This window comes from Nipponia nippon, unplaced genomic scaffold (assembly GCF_047370975.1).
Source record: "Nipponia nippon isolate SJK-2023a ecotype South Korea unplaced genomic scaffold, ASM4737097v1 scaffold_2, whole genome shotgun sequence".
Lineage (NCBI taxonomy): Eukaryota > Metazoa > Chordata > Aves > Pelecaniformes > Threskiornithidae > Nipponia > Nipponia nippon.
The window spans coordinates 22,561,529-22,578,613 of NW_028262336.1; the positions used below are offsets into that span (position 1 = coordinate 22,561,529).

The 17,085-nt window shown below is 38.4% G+C and overlaps 1 protein-coding gene across 3 annotated transcripts in view; it reads left to right on the forward strand.

Moving 5' to 3' along the window:
* The first annotated feature begins 385 nt into the window (after positions 1–385).
* The window catches only part of LOC104023339 (multidrug resistance-associated protein 1), a 38,820-nt gene continuing 22,120 nt past the window's right edge, over positions 386–17,085 (forward strand). For 2 of the 3 annotated variants that reach the window (XM_087756801.1, XM_087756802.1), the window contains exons 1-10: positions 386–1,262; positions 2,741–2,802; positions 5,533–5,674; positions 7,066–7,223; positions 8,277–8,454; positions 10,041–10,295; positions 11,788–11,853; positions 12,464–12,601; positions 15,594–15,740; positions 16,978–17,062. In XM_087756801.1, coding sequence (XP_087612927.1) covers positions 1,200–1,262; positions 2,741–2,802; positions 5,533–5,674; positions 7,066–7,223; positions 8,277–8,454; positions 10,041–10,295; positions 11,788–11,853; positions 12,464–12,601; positions 15,594–15,740; positions 16,978–17,062 — 1,294 coding nt within the window. In that variant the 5' untranslated portion in view covers positions 386–1,199. Of the gene's footprint in view, positions 1,263–2,740; positions 2,803–5,532; positions 5,675–7,065; positions 7,224–8,276; positions 8,455–10,040; positions 10,296–11,787; positions 11,854–12,463; positions 12,602–15,593; positions 15,741–16,977; positions 17,063–17,085 lie in introns of those variants that run through there. The other variant, XM_087756803.1, reaches the window with a different exon arrangement.

Here is a 17,085-nt window from a genome sequence, read left to right on the forward strand (position 1 = left end):
TTGTTCTCTGTATTTTGTTATATGGAATGCAGTGCATAGTTATTTCCCTTACAGTCTCCCAAACTTCGGACAAATCAGTATTGCTACAGTCAGTGATGCATTCTCATTTAAGGTGGCAATGTGCCAGGTCAACAAGAGTCAAAGGGGAGGTGCTATATTAACTATAAAGTAAAATCAAGATACTGATTTTTATTAACTTTTGGAAAAACTTTATGTTCAGGAAAAAAACACAGCAATGGAAATTGCTATTATAGCTTCCTTCCTACCTACCTTTACATTTAAATACTAGTGAGCAAGCTGTATGAAGCCTCCAAAAAGCAAAACTAAAAAGTATTGAGAAGTAACAAAGGTCAAAACTTGCTTATCTGGTATGCAATCTGCAGGAGCTCCCAGTGTTGCAGCAGCCCGGTTCCAGAGACAGGCTGGGATTTCTGCTGCCAGTCCCAGGTGGAGTAGGTCTGTCGACAATGAGCATGTGCTTTCTCAGTTTTATCCAAAAGATTTTTAAGTCGGCTCTGCTCAGCAGCAACAGCACTGCTGTGCTCTGATTTCAGCGGGAGACACAGCTGGTGTCACAAAGCAGCTCGCTCTGTGGGCCCAACTCTAATGAGACGAAAGTCCTGTTGTCGTTTGCCATTTTCTGATGCACTAATAGACTTCTGGTAGCACACATCCAGCTAAGAGCTAGTAAAAAACAACAAACAAAAAAGGTATTTTATACGTTTAGTCACAGGATAGGACGCACACACACCACTACGCGCCGTTCCCTCTCCTGCCCTCTCGGTTTTACTTGAATGCTGCCCACTAGTACAACACACATCGGGCCTGTCATTAAACGCCACCACCGAGACGCAAATCACAGGCAGACCGCGCAGGTCGCGTTTTAGGCCACAAAGTGCATTTCATCACAAGCTCTGCGGCCGGGGCCGTATCGCGCCCTACGGCCCGGCCGGGCTGACAGAGCGACCCGGGGCCTCCTCTCGGGCCCGGCGGGGCTGGGGAAGGGGACGGGCCTCCCTGGATCCCAGCTGCGGGGAAGCCTGAGGCTGAAGCTGAGGCAGCGCCTCCCTCCCCGCGCCTCCTCCTCCTCCTCGGACGGCCGCCTCCAACGCCTCTCCCCTCGCGCGCGGGGCGGCCGTTAACGGTCTCCACCGGCTGCCCGGCGAGTCCCTTCGGAGCGTCCGCCTCGGGAGGGAGCCATGGCCGCCTCCCGCGGGAAGCAGGGCGGCTTCGACGAGCGCCCGAGTCCCACCGGCAAGAAGGTGACACCGGGCGGGGGGGCCGAGGCGTTATTGACGGGGCTGAGGGCGGGGAACCTCCCCGCCAGGGTCTGCCTGCTGCCCCGGGAGGGAGCCGGCGGCTGCCGGGGGGCCCCCGGGGCCCCCCGGCAGCCGCCGGCTCCCTCCCGGGGCGGCCGCGGGTGGCTGCTTTAAACCTGATGGGATTTCACGTAGGTTTTGTGTTAGGCCTGTGTCAAAAAACATCCATCTGATGACAGCGGATACGTCCTGGGATGTATCCTTTGAATTTCTAAGGAGGGAGTAATCTTTAGGCTGGGGTTTCATTCAATATTTCTTATCCTTCTTTTCTTAAGGATATAGGAGCTGTGCCACGGGTAGGAATAGGAGCAGGATTTGAGCAGGGAATGTTCGCACCCAAGACTTCTAGCGTGTTCTTCGATAGTAAATAGTTCAAACAAACGGTGCTGTTTGGATGTAAAATTCAGAAATCATAATGGACTGTGGCAAACGTTTACATCTGATAGTGAAGGGCAAGTGGACGCACAAGAAGATGCGTTTGTTACAGAAGTTTGTTACGTGCATATTTGTTGTGTATTTGTTTCTTGGGTTATCATTGAATCATTTGGCTTTTCACTGAAAGTACAAGAAAAATTGTGGAAAATATACAGGATCTCAGAGCACCCGCAGCATACATTTTTGACAGGTGGGTTTCTACACCACCTACCGAAAAGAACTGTAACTGCATCTTTTGTTAGAAATCATTTTATGATGGTAATTACTGAGGGACAGAATTTACTACCTAGGTGTGCTGAAGTCATTCTTGGGTGTGGATGCACATTCTTCAAGAAGTATGGGAGAGTTCATATTTGTTTGCCTCTATTACACTTATCTCCAATGACTTATGAAATTGGCAGCAGTGCACAAGCCTCATATTCTCCTCCTTTATGTGTACAGTACATGCTAGTAGTACTTCATCTCTTAAGGTCTGAAAGGAGTTTGCTGTTCTTTAGGTATTAGCAGTTGATAACTTCCAATAGCTAGGTTTTCAAATGGGGGAAAAACCCCCACAGGATTTTAACTGTCAAAAGATTTAAGGAAGGTTTGCTTGTATTGGACATAGAATCATAGAATATCTCAAGTTGGAAGGGACCCATTAGGATCATTGAGTCCAACTCGTATGCTTTACTGTTGGTGTGATCATACTCTAGGGTATGTGTAAACAGTGTAAAATCAAGCTAAGGTGGTGGTGAATATCCTCTTACAGCAAGTTAAGTTGTTCTAGTAAGTCACGAGACTGTAGATCTCTTTCATTCTTCATACCTTGTGTTAGAGTGTATTGGTGGGAGAAGGTGACAAAGAAGTGTAAGAATAGACCTTATTATAGCTCAGAATTAAATAGCTCCCCAGAGCTACATGTTTGGTAAAAGAAAAAAACCCAACTTTTTCTTCAGTCTTCCAAGTAACATTGCTACTTTTCCTTTTTTCTTTTTTTTAAACAGAAACGCAGCCCTGAAGAAAATGTTTTTTTCTTCAGTAAATTAACATATTCCTGGTTTAGCAGGTGAGAATTTAATAAACAGCTTGTTGATGTTCATTGATGCTCACAGAATTACAGAGCACGCACTTACATTCCACACAATCATTCTAGCTTGACCCAGAACCTGAGCCTGAGATTACTGTTAGCTTTTTGTACAAAAATCAAAGTTTACAACTTTTAGAAGTTACATTCAAATATTTTGTGCAGTATTGTTTATACATAGTAACAGTCATAGTATACATAGTAACAGTCACTTTATGTGTTATCTAATGGCATTATTTAAAACATTAATATTTTGATAACTAAGCACAACAGACAATATTTTTAGACAATGGGATATAAAAAGCCAAATTAGGCTATCCTTTTTTATTTATTATCTGTCTGTGTAAAGTTTGGCAATAGACAAAAATTAAAATAAGGTTCCCTTTATACTCCATATAGTGATACAACAATTTGCTAGATCTCAATAGTACATTTAAGATATTTTCCAAGTAGCCAATTTCATGCTTGTTTTCTTCCCTCTTTTATGGCAGGCTGCATGTTATTATTGTAGATCACCTGCTCATAAACACTAATAAAGTCCCTCTGCTTTTTGGGAAACTTTCCACTCAAAAACAGGAACTGAAAGCTCAACTATATCAAGTCATGCAGCTTCCTGTCACTTAGTATTTTGGATGTTATTTCAAATAATTCCATGTGTTGTGTCTTGTGACCATTACTCATTTTTAACATTTTTCTTTTTTCTTCTTTAAAAATAATTTGAATCAGACATATACACCTCAAAAATCTAAAAGTGAGAAAAAACATTTTAAGAACATTATAACTGTTTCTTGCTTTATTCAATATTATTAATTTTAAGGAAAAACTGAAAATGGTGTTTGCTATTAATAAGCTGAGACAAAACAATCAGATTTTTTTCAAGGATTCAGAGGATTTGGTTAAACTCTGGCCCTGTTGAAGTTAGGAGTTCACCATCAGTGTCAGAGCAGCTGTGGTTTTTACCACTCCTTCCATGCTACACCATAAATAAAAATTTTCAGTTTTTCTAGAAAGTGATGCAGTATACTGACTGCAGCGCTTCTATATGACATTTATTTGTTCATTATGTCACAATGTTCACCAAAATTTTCAAGCTAGGCTATCGTTTGTATTTTTTAACCAATTCCACAATGTTTAACAAAAGGAGAGGGGAAAAAAAAAGGATTTCAGTTCTACTCAGTGAGAGCTTGTTTAGCCATGAAATAACTAACTGGATGCGATTAAACTAACATTTTGAACATTACATATGCTCCCTTTTCCCAGTCACAAGCAAACACAATAAATTATGGCTAATATATACTTGCCTTAAGTGCTTGCAATCTAAATGAGGAAGTCTTGAATTAATTGTTATACGATAAACCCATAATGCTATACCATTTTTCTTTAGAATTCAGGCAATCTGGAGATTACAGTGTGAAGGGCATTTGGTAAATCTGTTTATCTTCTGGCAGCAGTGAGTTTTAGCACTGAGATGAGTTATGAAGAATTCTTAAACAATAGTTCCCACTCAAGTACCAATTGGTCTGCTTTCCTCATCTGTCTCAAAAGCTGGCGCTCTTAGTGAGAAGCTGTGTTATTTTTGCCTTAACTTATAAAGCGTAAGGCAAATTCACTTTGTATTAACGTTACAGCTTCAGTAGATGTTTGGGTGACCCTTGGGGATAGTGAGGTCCACCCCCACCAGAATTTTATGACCTCCGAAAAAGTGTTTCTGAGTCTTATTTTCTGTCCTGTGATAAGCACAATGGCACACACGTTAGGCCCAAGCCCAGCGCTGACACTGACCGGCACAGAAATGATACACTGGAAGTGCTCATTAGAGAAGATAGACACTGCACTTGTGCTGCAGCCCTCAGGGAGGGAAGCCCCCAGCAGCTTGAAAGCATTAGAGCTGCCACTGACAGGACACACACTCCCGTGTCTATGCATGTGTTTCTGGTTGACTCTTAGGTGTTTGGGGCTTCCTTTAAGTTAGAGGACATTGCCGACATTAATCCTTTTGCATTTTCCCCACCTTAGAAACGGTATGGCACGGTTTGTGTTGAGTTGTCATAAGTCTGACATGCTCATCAAAAATTCCAAATCATCTATTGTTCTTTCAGACAGAGTTCTTGTAGGTTCAGTGTATTCATCAGCCCTATTTTGCCATTTTAAGACCAGTTTTAGTTTTTGTTGACACTTAAGTGGGTAAAAGCACTTTGCTAAAACAAAATTTTAACAGCTGAAGATCTGCTGTAAGGAAACTTCTGTTATACTTGTGCTGAAGCCCAGTAGTTTAAGATTGTTACATTGGTTAAAGATGAGTCACAACATCTTGGCAGTCCTGTGACAGAAAAGGTATTTTATTCCAGATCACAAGAGTAAGTGGGTAATGATGTTACACACATCTGTTTATGAAATAGTATATTTTCCTCTAAGGAAATATGGGATCAGAAACGTAGACAGATTCTGAGGTACAAAGGTTGCTCAGAATTTGCTGTTCAGATGTGACAGTCTGCTTGGGCTCTTCTTACTTTGCTTGAATTTCAGTGTATTTAAGGTGACTGTAAGTATGTTCCACTGTTTAGTCCGTAGCCTTTATAGGATTACATTAATTATTTTGATTATAGAGTTTATTTATATACACTAAATGATATCATTAACTTTTTGAGTTAGTAGTTCTGCTTGTTTTGTGTGCTGTATTTCATGCTGTCTAAATTAGTTGCTTTCTTTCAGGCTAATATCTATAGGCTATAAGAAGCCATTGGAGAGGGATGACCTGTTTGAACTGAATGAAAGTGATTCACCATACAGTGTGTGTCCTAACTTTGAAAAGCAATGGAGAAAAGAAATCCAGAAGTCTACCACAGGATTAACGGTAGTTATAATTCTGACAATAGGCAATATCCTTTTCTAAATTTAAGGAGTCTAGAAGCTGGAGATGATTTCTAAAATCTTGTTGTTTATTGAACAGCCTACATTTCATTGATCGCAAAGGCCACTCAGTGTTGTGATCAGTGATCTCTAGTGTGGCTATAAGATTTTTCTAAATCGTTTAAGTTCAAACTTATCTTTTAGAAAGATATTGAGTTACATTTTAACACTTGAGGCGATACGGAATGTACTGTGACTTTTACTTCGGTGATTAATTACCATCTTTGTCAAAACTGTTCGACTAATTTCTCTCTGAACTTGTCTGTTTCCTGGTGTCTTATCTTTGCATCTGTATTTCAGGTAGGTAGAGAAATCTATTATCAGCTTGCTTATCAGTAGATGCTCTGGCTTACAGAACACATGGAACAGGCTTCAGTTTTCTTTAATTTTAACAGGTTTACAGATATTTTTGTTTTTTTGCTTGAGTTATCCTGTGTGATTTTCATGTAAATCCTTGACAGTTTCAGTCACAGTTACTATTTTGTTGTGGTAGTTAAAGTGCACTAGGAGCTCTGTAATGTTAGGAAGTTCACAGGAGGACCTAACCTGTAAGTCCAGTAAAAGTGTAGCTTTTGGTTTTTAATGACTTACTGAGAAGAGAGCTCCTTCAGAGTCTGGCCTTACTGCATCTCTTCAGTATTTTTCTTATCTATTTGTAGATTTGCCCTTTCTTCCACTGATGATATACACCCCAAATCCCTTTCTACCAAAGCATTCAAACATATTTTTCAATAAGGATAATTTTTAATTCAGATACTGTTTTTATTATTCAAGTAATCTGTAAAAAATATCCTGTCCTTCATCATTGTGATAATTAAGAAAGGCTCACTCTTTTTTTTGAGCCCTTGTAAGAATATTTGCAATTGTTTGAACTAAATTCAAACTGAAAAAAATAGTTACTTGACAACTGAAAATATTCTGAAAAAATAGAAGGGTTATTCAACCTTAAATATAAAGTTGCTGTAAGCCTGCTATAAATGATAATACATTTATGTTGAAGCTTACCTCTATTTTTCTGATACAGGTTTTTTGACCTGTGATAATCATTTGAGGATTAAATTATTTTCTAATCATATTTGTGCATGATTGGGGCAACCCTAGAAATGATATTTATCCTTTCCTGAAAGACTACTAGCCAGACTAAATAAAACCAAACTTCATTTATTACCTCAAAGCTTTTCTGCTAACTGTAGGAAATGCACTTTTTCAGATCATAAGTACAGTGATGGCTTTAGATGGACACCCAAATATTAAATATTTTACATTTGTAAATGTGGGTGAAGTTAGAAAATATTTTTTTCTCTTAATTCTGTACATATTTTTGTAATTTTGCAGGCTTCTTACATCAGAAGAGTGCTATTTAAGAACACAAGTGTCCATAAACCATCTTTGATTTTGCCATTATGGCAAACATTTAAATTTTTATTGATTAAAGTTGCATTTCTGAAAGTCACAGCTGACATTCTGGCTTTCATGAGTCCACAAATAATGAAGTAAGTTTTTAATGTATTTCATTTTACGTTCAGAGAGTAACAGTAATAATAAAGCTAAAGGGTTACTAATATCGAAACCAAACTAAGCAACAGCTTAGATGTGTAAAGATTTTATTCTCTGCTGTGCCACCCCTCCCCAAACCTAGTGATTATCTGAAAATGATCTAATGAGGGAAAGCTCAAAGAGATCAGGAATTTCTTAGCCAAAGGACTAATACAAAAGCAGTAGAGGTTCAGTTCCACAATATTGTATTTAAATATTTAATATACTTAAATATAAAATCAAATGTTAAGAAAAATGGAGTACCAAGATATTTAACTTCCCTGCTGTTTTGTCAGTATTTTTCCATCTCTATTTTTAAACAAACCACTTAAATATATAATAATATCTACAGCTTCAGCATTTAATAGAAAACTGCAATGACTCTGTTGTTATCATGTTGTTGGTACCATGAGGCTGATGGAAGTGGTTTTTAGAAATTTTCCTTACCACAGAGGTGTTAAGAATTTATCAAATGCCCATGTGTTTATAAGGAAAAGAGTTATTGAACAGAATTATTGTTAGCCTCCAAACTATACCCTGAATCAGTGTAATCCTGAACAAAATTGTTAACCATAAAATCTGTTTGAAGACATCACAGTTGCTGGTTATTTAAGATATCTTTTACTAACACAAAAATAAGAATTTTCCTCTGTTTTTTTTTCTCTCTTACTTTCATGGTTGGTAGTTGCAACCTTTCTAAGTACAAATATCTAATTTTTTTATTTTTTTCTTTTATGCCATTCTTATTTTGTACTTCATTGTCAGTGAAGTCAGCAATAGCACATTCATGTCTAGAATAGTATTTGAGAGTTGTTTCTAAGCTAACGAATTGGAAAACACAGATAAGACCTGCCTTTTTTAACATGGTATTTCTTTGTGACCTTCTGCCCTATCTGGATCCAAAATGGACATAGTTAAACAAGTTGCCAGTATGTCAATTTATTGAACTTTTTATTGTTTATTTTTGACTTAATGCACAGAATTTAAAATTTATTTTCCTTCATTTTCAGAGCAATGATAATTGTCAGTGAAAATCGTCCCAGTTCATATGGGAGTGGATATGGCTATGCTATTGCCCTGTTTTTCGTAGTTCTCTCACAAACTCTTCTCCATCAGTTATACCAGCGTAACAATATGCTTACTGCAGTCAAAATCAAGACTGCAGTTGTTGGCCTGATATACAAAAAGGTAATCATGTATTCTACTTTTCTTTCAAAACAAAAGCTAAAATAAACACTCAGTGTTAAAAGATAATATGCTTACCAGCATTATCAAAACCCAGGATATTATACACCGGTGACAGGCTAACAGGTTGACTTTACATTTTGATGGTTATTTATTTATAATAATTTGGAATTTCAGCAGCATTTCTGTTATAAGGCTCTAATCCTGAAATTACATATTTTTGTCATCCACCTGTACAGACATAATATCGGAGAGGTATGTAGAAACTGAACTCTTCCTATTTTGATTATGGGTTAATTTCCCAAATTTACTGAATGAACTGGAAAAACTTTTTAGGTTGGATGTCTGGGAAAAAGTAAGGGTATAGTGATCACTGTTTTTATTATGTAGCAGTAGTGAATATGAGAAGCTGAGGTTTGCCATATTGTCTTCTTTGGAGGTTGAAATTTCCCCCCCTGATTTTAGTGAAATTGATCTTCTGTTGAGTTGAATACCCAGAAGGTTCATTGTTCGTTGGATGTTTAAAAGATGGCTAACTGCTGTGGACTTATCCCACCTTTAATAAGATATGCTCAGGTGACAGTATTACTAGCTACAAGAGATGCAGGTGCTAATACTGTAAAAGTAAAAGTAGCTGTCTGACCTGCAAAACATAGAAATGTTTAATAGACTTTATATGTGGCTTATGAGATGAAGCTAGTTTCTCAGAGCTGCACCTTTAGTTTACTTTGTTATGAACATGGCACATGGGTATTTTTACTGCGGTATTTAACTGTTAAGCACAAGTTAAGGAAGACAAAAAATAACCCAAATCTGAAATAAATTACTGTCTTTGTTAACTTAAAATACAGTCGCTTTTCTCAAGAGAGTCAAAACGATCTTTTGACATAGGCTTGTCAGGTGTTTTCTGAACCAGTAGACAAAATTTTACTTGTAAGTTGCAAATCAGTTAAATAAAGGAATTCATTCTCTCAAGTTGCATATCAAGGTGTATCAGTACATCAGATCGTGAACAGGGGAACAGAGGCTCCAGCTGGAGTGGGCATGTCTCCTGGCAAGTTTCCACAGCTACAGGGTCGAGATGCAGCTTATTCCTCTCTCTGAGTAGAGTTGATTGGTGAATGCCAGGTCAGGTTGTGCGTTGCACATGGGATGGATTTGGAGTGAGTTGCTGCAGCACTGTCTTGTTACATGCAGGAGTTGCAGGTGACACAGTGGAAAAATGTGAGGCACTAACAGAGAGGCGGACAGGTGGAGAGAGAGAGTGTGTGTGTGTACGTGTTTGTCTGGGTGGCAGTCCCAAGACACCTGGGACTTGGGGTATCTGCCTGCCACACTGAGATTATACATGTGCTTGCTGTGAAGCCTGCTGTTGCTAATTCCTGCACTGGGAGGTTCTAAGCTACACCAAAGCTGAGGCTTTCTGAGCCCTCTTTGTGGCATGTTGTCCTGTCTGTTTACTATAAAGAGTTGCAAGTCTATTTCACGGAGTTCCGCTTTGCTCTAATTATTGTCCTTTTAGCTTCTCCTGGGCAGCTAAACCCATCAAAATCGTTGATTTTTGTGACCTCTGTATTTTCTGGTTGCAGGCCTTAACTTTAGCAAATTCCTCACGACGAAACTATACAACTGGGGAAATTGTTAACCTGATGTCAGCAGATGCTCAGCAACTCATGGAGCTAACTGTAAACATCAACCTGTTGTGGTCAGCACCTTTTCAGATCATCATGGCTGTCGTCTTTCTCTGGAAAGAACTTGGCCCCTCAGTTCTAGCAGGTGTTGCAGTGCTTCTTTTGGTTATACCTATAAATGCACTCATTGCAGCCAGAGTAAAAAGACTGAAGGTGAGATATTTAGATAAACATAGTAAGGAGAGGTTAAGTTGTCATAACATAGGAATGAAGTAGGGGGTAAATTATGCGTGTGTAAGAATACTATTGGTACATCTAAATTAAACCCAAAACAAATAAACAATGCCAAGCCACAGCTGTTTTTTGTTGAGGGGGGAAGCATAACTGCAGTAAGAAAGCCATATGTTTGATAGCTAAACTAGTATTTAGATTGTATACCTGCATTTTCATTATACTGAAACAATACTTTTCTATTAGTAAAAATTACTGGATGATTCAATTTAGGAAATAGCTGTGTTTTTGCATATTACATGAGTTAATTCCATTAAATAAGGGATTTTGTAGGATTATGGCCCTCTTCCCCTTTTATTATTCAGGCTAAGCTGCTCACTCAAATTTAGCACATTCTCCTGAGATTATGGGAATTCCCATAGAGGTACTGCATGCATTCTGACTTCTTTTCTGCTTCTCTGATGCTACAGTTCTCTTGGCACTGTATTGCCTGTTACTATGACAATTTCTGTGAGCTCCACTGAAAAAAATACTACAACCTTAAGTTTTGCATTGCTAACAAGGCAATTATTTGTCTCTGTCTTACTCTGCCTTTGATGGTGCAACATGCAGTGAAGACCCTGGGTCTCCACTGATTCTTTTGTAAGGCTGTGACAGTTGAGAGACATTGAAAAAAAAAACAAAAAAACAAAAAACCCTCCCACCTTGTTTGCAGGTGAGGTGCAGCAACTACATATACACTTAGATCCCTATTGTGATATGAGAGATAGAGAAGAAATAAAAAAAGACAATAAAATAATTCTGTCTAAAAGTTTGCAACTTGTTGTTGTATTTGAATAAGACTCAAAACATTAAAGAGGCTGTTAATTAGTATTTTAGAAATGTGAGATGCAGAAGAGCCTGAGTATAGCAGAGGAGTTGGAAGAATTTCTGTTTCTTTGACTCGTTCTTTCAATAACAATGTATTAATCGGTAGTAAAGGAAACTTTCTTCCTAACTCCTGTATATATATATATGTATATATGTATACAGTGTTTTATATCCATATGGTGTTACGTATAGATTCACGTATGTGTGTATAGTGTTATAGTATATTGTTATTGAGTCTGTATTTACCTACTTAGTGATTTTGAAGATTAAAACTGTATTATCATTCCTGAACATCCTGGGAACTGGAAGCGTGTTAAGATTTTAATTCAATGTGAATAAAAATAAAATGGACAAAAATTGAAATGCACTCTTTAGGATATTTTACGGGAAAAATTATATTTTAATGTATTTACTCCTTTATCCTATCTAATGAATTTTTTTACTACATATATATCTGAAAACGGTATAACTGCAGTGCTAGTGTGTTTTTCAGCAAGGTAAAAATAGCATAAAAGGTGTTTATTGCCTACAGTACGCTGCATATTTTACTTTCCAATTTTTTTTGCTCATTGAAAAATGAAAACATTGCTGTTTTTTTAACCAGAAAAGCCAAATGAGGTATTCAGATCAACGAGTCAAGCTACTAAGTGAAATGTTACATGGAATAAAGGTAATGCCACAACTAAAACGGGTTTTGTTTTTTTCTGTTAGGTTATAAAGATAGAAAGTAAGTTATTTAAAAAAACTAAGGTTTTATGAGTAATATTTCAGCTGATAATGATAAAAGTTTAAAGAGAAAATGTTTTAACATAATGTGCTTAAAGTGTTTTTGGAAAATATTTACTGGTTTAATTTGATTTGAAAAACTTACTATCCAAGATGCATTAATTTTACTACCACATTTTTAATGAGAATGTAAATTATGTTAATAGATGTCTGAAAACCTTTAGCAGGGTGAAATTTTAGCATAGAAGAAAGGCACTTTCAAAAGTTGTCTCATTTTTGTTATTTATCCTCTTTTGAAATAAACCAGCTCATCATTTATGATACATAAGGAACAAGTTGAACTCTGAAGTATTAAGAGTGACTAGAGTATATCTTCCATAAGAACAACCTCATTTTGAGTCATCTCAGGTCATGCTTTCATTTGTAAAACATTCAAATTTTTGTAGTTTGGCATTGCTGAATATTTGAAAATGACATTTGGAGCTGAAGCTTATTTTCTGAAGCATGGTCACTGCTTTTTTATTTTATTAAAATATGTTTGTTTGATTGTCTAGATCCTCAAACTTTATGCATGGGAACCTGCATATCAAAGGAAGGTCATGAGCATTAGAGAATGTGAAGTGGATGTTTTGAAGTCATCTGGGTATCTGACGACTTACTCCATGCTAACATTGACGTGTATTCCTTTTATGGTTTGTTTTATAAAAATCGTAATTCGTGCAGGACTGTTTCTCATGTTCCCTATTGCTTTAGTAGCTGAATGGCTCACAAATGTTGCCTCACAGTATCTCAAAATGTGAAATTTATCAACACAATATATTTGAATTCTCAGGTTCTAATACTATGTATATGACTGGAAAAGAATGAGAGAGATTATAAATTGACCAAGCTTTTAAAGACGTCTGTTAGAAAGTCAGAAACCAAATCCAAAGCTCCTGAATCTCATTTCACGATTTTAATCATACTGTTTCTATTGCAAAGAAATCAACTACCTTCTTTATACTCCTCCTTTTCTCAGTTTTAAGGGAATGCGCTTTTGATCTGTAATTTTTAGCTATCCCTTCTCAAACACTAAATCTCCATCCCTTATTGGATGCAGGGAGAAGCATAGTGACAAAGGCTGAGGAAAAGGCTGAGGTTCTTAATGCTTTCTTTGCCTCGGTCTTTAATAGTCAGGCCAGCTGTTCTCGGGATACCCAGCCCCCTGGGAGCAGAATGAAGCCCCCATAACCCAAGGGGAAATGCTTAGCGACCTGCTACACCGCTTAGACACACACAAGTCTATGGGGCCGGATGAGATCCACCCAAGGGTACTCAGGGAGCTGGTGGAAGTGCTCACCAAGCCACTTCCCATCATCTATCGGCAGTCCTCGCTAACCAGGAAGGTCCCAGTTGATGGGAGGTGAGCAAATGCGGTGCCCATCTACAAGAAGGGCTAAAAATAGGATCCGGGGAACTACAGACCTGTCAGCCTGACCTCGGTGCCGGGGAAGGTCATGGAGCAGATCATCTTGAGTGCCATCATGCAGCACATACAGGACAACCAAGGGACCAGGTCCACTCAGCATGGGTTTATGAAAGGCAGGTCCTGCTTGACGTTAGTCAGGGTTCAGGTTCAAGGATCAGGTTACTGATCTTCTATGACAAGATGACCCGCTTGGTGGATGGGGGGAAGGCTGTGAATGTTGTCTACCTGGACTTTAGTAAAGCCTTTGACACCATTTCCCACAGAATTCTCCTGGAGAAACTGGCTGCTCATGGCTTGGACGGGTGTACTCTTTGCTGGCTAAAAAACTGGCTGGATGGCTGGGCCCAAAGAGTTGTGGTGAATGGAGTTAAATCCAGTCGGTGGCTGGTCACAAGTGGTGTTCCCCAGGGCTCAGTACTGTGGCCAGTCCTGTTCAATATCTTCATTGATGATCTGGATGAGGGGATTGAGTGCACCCTCAATAAGTTTGCAGACAACACCAAGTTGGGCGGGAGAGTTGATCTGCTGGAGGGTAGGAAGGGTCTACAGAGGGATCTGGAGCGGCTGGACCGATGGGCTGAGCCCAGTTGTATGAGGTTCAATAAGGCTCAGTGCCGGGTCCTGCACTTGGGTCACAACAACCCTGTGCAACGCTACAGGCTTGGGAAAGAGTGGCTGGAGAGCTGCCTGGTGGAAAAGGACCTGGGGGTGTTGGTGGCAGTGTGCCCAGGTGGCCAAGAAGGTCAATAGCATCCTGGCTTGTATCAGAAATACTGTGGCCAGCAGGACCAGGGAAGTGATCGTCCCCCTGTACTGGGCACTGGTGAGGCCGCACCTTGAGCACTGTGTTCAGTTTTGGGCCCCTCACTACAAGAAGGACATTGAGGTGCTGGAGCATGTCCAAAGAAGGGCAACAAAACTGGTGAAGGGTCTGGAGCACAAGTCTTACGCGGAGCAGCTGAGGGAGCTGGGGTTGTTTAGTCTGGAGAAGAGGAGGCTGAGGGGAGACCTTATCCCTCTCTACAACTACCTGAAAGGAGGTTGTAGTGAGGCAGGTGTCAGTCTTTTTCCCAAGTAACAAGTGATAGAATGAGAGGAAATGACCTCAAATTGCACCAGGGGAGATTTAGATTGGATATCAGGAAAAATTTCTTCAGCAAAAGGGTTGTCTGCCACTGGACCAGGCTGCCCAGTGAAGTGGTTGAGTCTCCATCCCTGGAGGTATTTAGAAGATGTGTTGATGTGGCACTTAGGGACATGGTTTAGTGGTGGACTTGGCAGTGCTAGGTTTGCGGTTGGACTCGATGATCTGAAAGGTCTTTTCCAACCTAAATGATTCTATGGATCAATAGAATCACTGGAACCTTCCTTAGGGATAAATGACCACCATTAACTTGAGTTACACAAACTGACATCTTCTAGTGCTTAACTCACAATATGTAAGAGGTGAAGAAGCATATTTCTTAGGAATGGTGAAAGGGAGGAATAAGGCCATCCTTCAGTCTGTAAACTTGATAATAATTGAAATATTCAAAGCAGTGAGCAAGAAAAATTCAAAGTTTGAATTAAATGCAGTGAAATAATCAACTTATTATTTAGGACTTGGTTAGGAGTCCTTCTGCTTTATGGCTAGTTTTGTTTAGGGCTCCTAAACTCAACAAGAGGCAGAAGAGACCCCACAGGACAGGTTGTTAAATTTAGGCTTTTCTGGGTAATTCTGAAGGCTTGAGTATCTGTTGTGTAAGAGCCCAGCTTATTCTCTGATGACTGCTGACTGGATTTTTGAAAAAAATTCCAAGTGATCAAAATAAAAATGCCTGCAGTAAATTATTCTGTTTTATGTCCAATATCATAGCAATAGCAAGAAGAAAGAAAAAAAAGTTAATTTCGTGAAACATCATGTTTGAGTGTTTTCAAAATGAAGAAATCAATTCCTGAGATAGGAAAGTTATTTTGTATAGTTTCATATGTATCTGCTTGGGTCAAACACAGTAGCTATGTTTTTTGCTCACTAAAATTATAGTATTCCTGCACTCAATATTGCAGCTATGCAATAATTTCCATGTGCAGCAGTTACAGAGTCCCTGTTTATACATGAGCAGAAATGGGATCCTACACCTTTCAAATGCAAATAAAAATAGTATCTGTGTATAAATTTTAGTTATAGTGTGATTTTGCTTCTGGATTTATCTTTTTAATTTTTTTTTATTTAAAAGGTCTCATTGGCTACATTTGGAGTCTTCTTTCATCTGGACAAAGAGAATGTTTTAACAGCAACTAAAGTTTTTACATCTATTTCTTTATTTAACATTTTACGACTGCCTTTGTTTGATTTACCATCTGTGATCTCTGCTGTAGCCCAGGTAAACATATTGTAAACAAGTGCTGTAAAAGGCTGATGTTTGTATTGTCATGTTTCATCTATTTCTAGGAGTGATTAAGTCATTCAATTATTTTAAGTTACATTTTATTCAGATGAAACTGCACAGTATTTTTATGGAATGAGAAGCATGAAGGCTGTTTAAAGGATGTCTCTCAGTCTTTTAAGTTGAATGAAGATTGGATAGCACACCTAATTGTGACTGAGCTTTCTATTTCTCGTTTTTCTTCCTTTGGTGGACTAGACTCGACTTCTGCTCCTACTCTCTCAACTTCACTTCTTCATAGTCCATCGAAGATAAAGCATGAACAATTTGGGCTGCACATGTTTAAATCACTCAGCCATTGTTATATATTTGAGCCCTTGGTCACAAGTAGGGGAGACCCATTGTGGACTCTACAATACTGTTTTTCTCAAGTCACCACTGAAGGAAGTAGAGAAAAAAGGAGTAGAACTGCTGATGATACCGTATCAGCAACCTTCAGTCCTAATGGTACACCAGTAGGGTTACCATATGAGTTGAGAATTTTTAACTTTTAAGACTCTCTTATGGGTATATTATATGAGCTGCTCCTGAAGGTATTCTGTCACAGCTTGTACACAACTCAGCTTTTTGTAAGGAAGCAGACCACCATGAGCAGATATTCATCCTGATTTGATTTCATTTATGGTTAGCATACTGTAAGATCAAAACCTTGTCTTTTCCTAAGGTTTACTTTCAATAGCTTAAAAATTAGTACAAGCGTAAGTTTGTCTCACTTTGTCACAGCGCAATGATGGACATCTTGTGATGCACTCACAGTAAAATGTTGTCTGTCTTCATTGCATGAAGAGAGAGTTACTGTGTGCTAGTTCTTAAAAAAAAAAAAAAGCTAAAGTGTTTTCACTACAGGTTTATGAAAACAAACTAATTGAGTCAGAGAAACCAGACATTCAAGAGTTAACTCTGTCTTCTAATGCTGGATATATCAGGCATGCTCTGATACTTTATAACTACCAAGCAGTAGATCCTTACAAAAAAAATACACTTATTTATGACTTTAGACTGTTTAGGATTTTAAGGAAAATAATTTTGAAATACCTAAACAACTTTTTTGTCTGTCTTCAAATAAGATGAAGAATATGTCTTTCCATATTATCTAGAACTTTTAAAATATTATTTAAAAAATTAGGGAGCACAGGCATGTTATAAATATTACAGATGTATGTTCATCTTGCAGACCAAAGTTTCTCTGAGCCGTTTAGAGGATTTTCTGTGTGCTGAGGATCTTAATCCTGAGGATGTCAATACAAACTACAGTGGAAGTAAGCAGTAGTTATTAATTTTT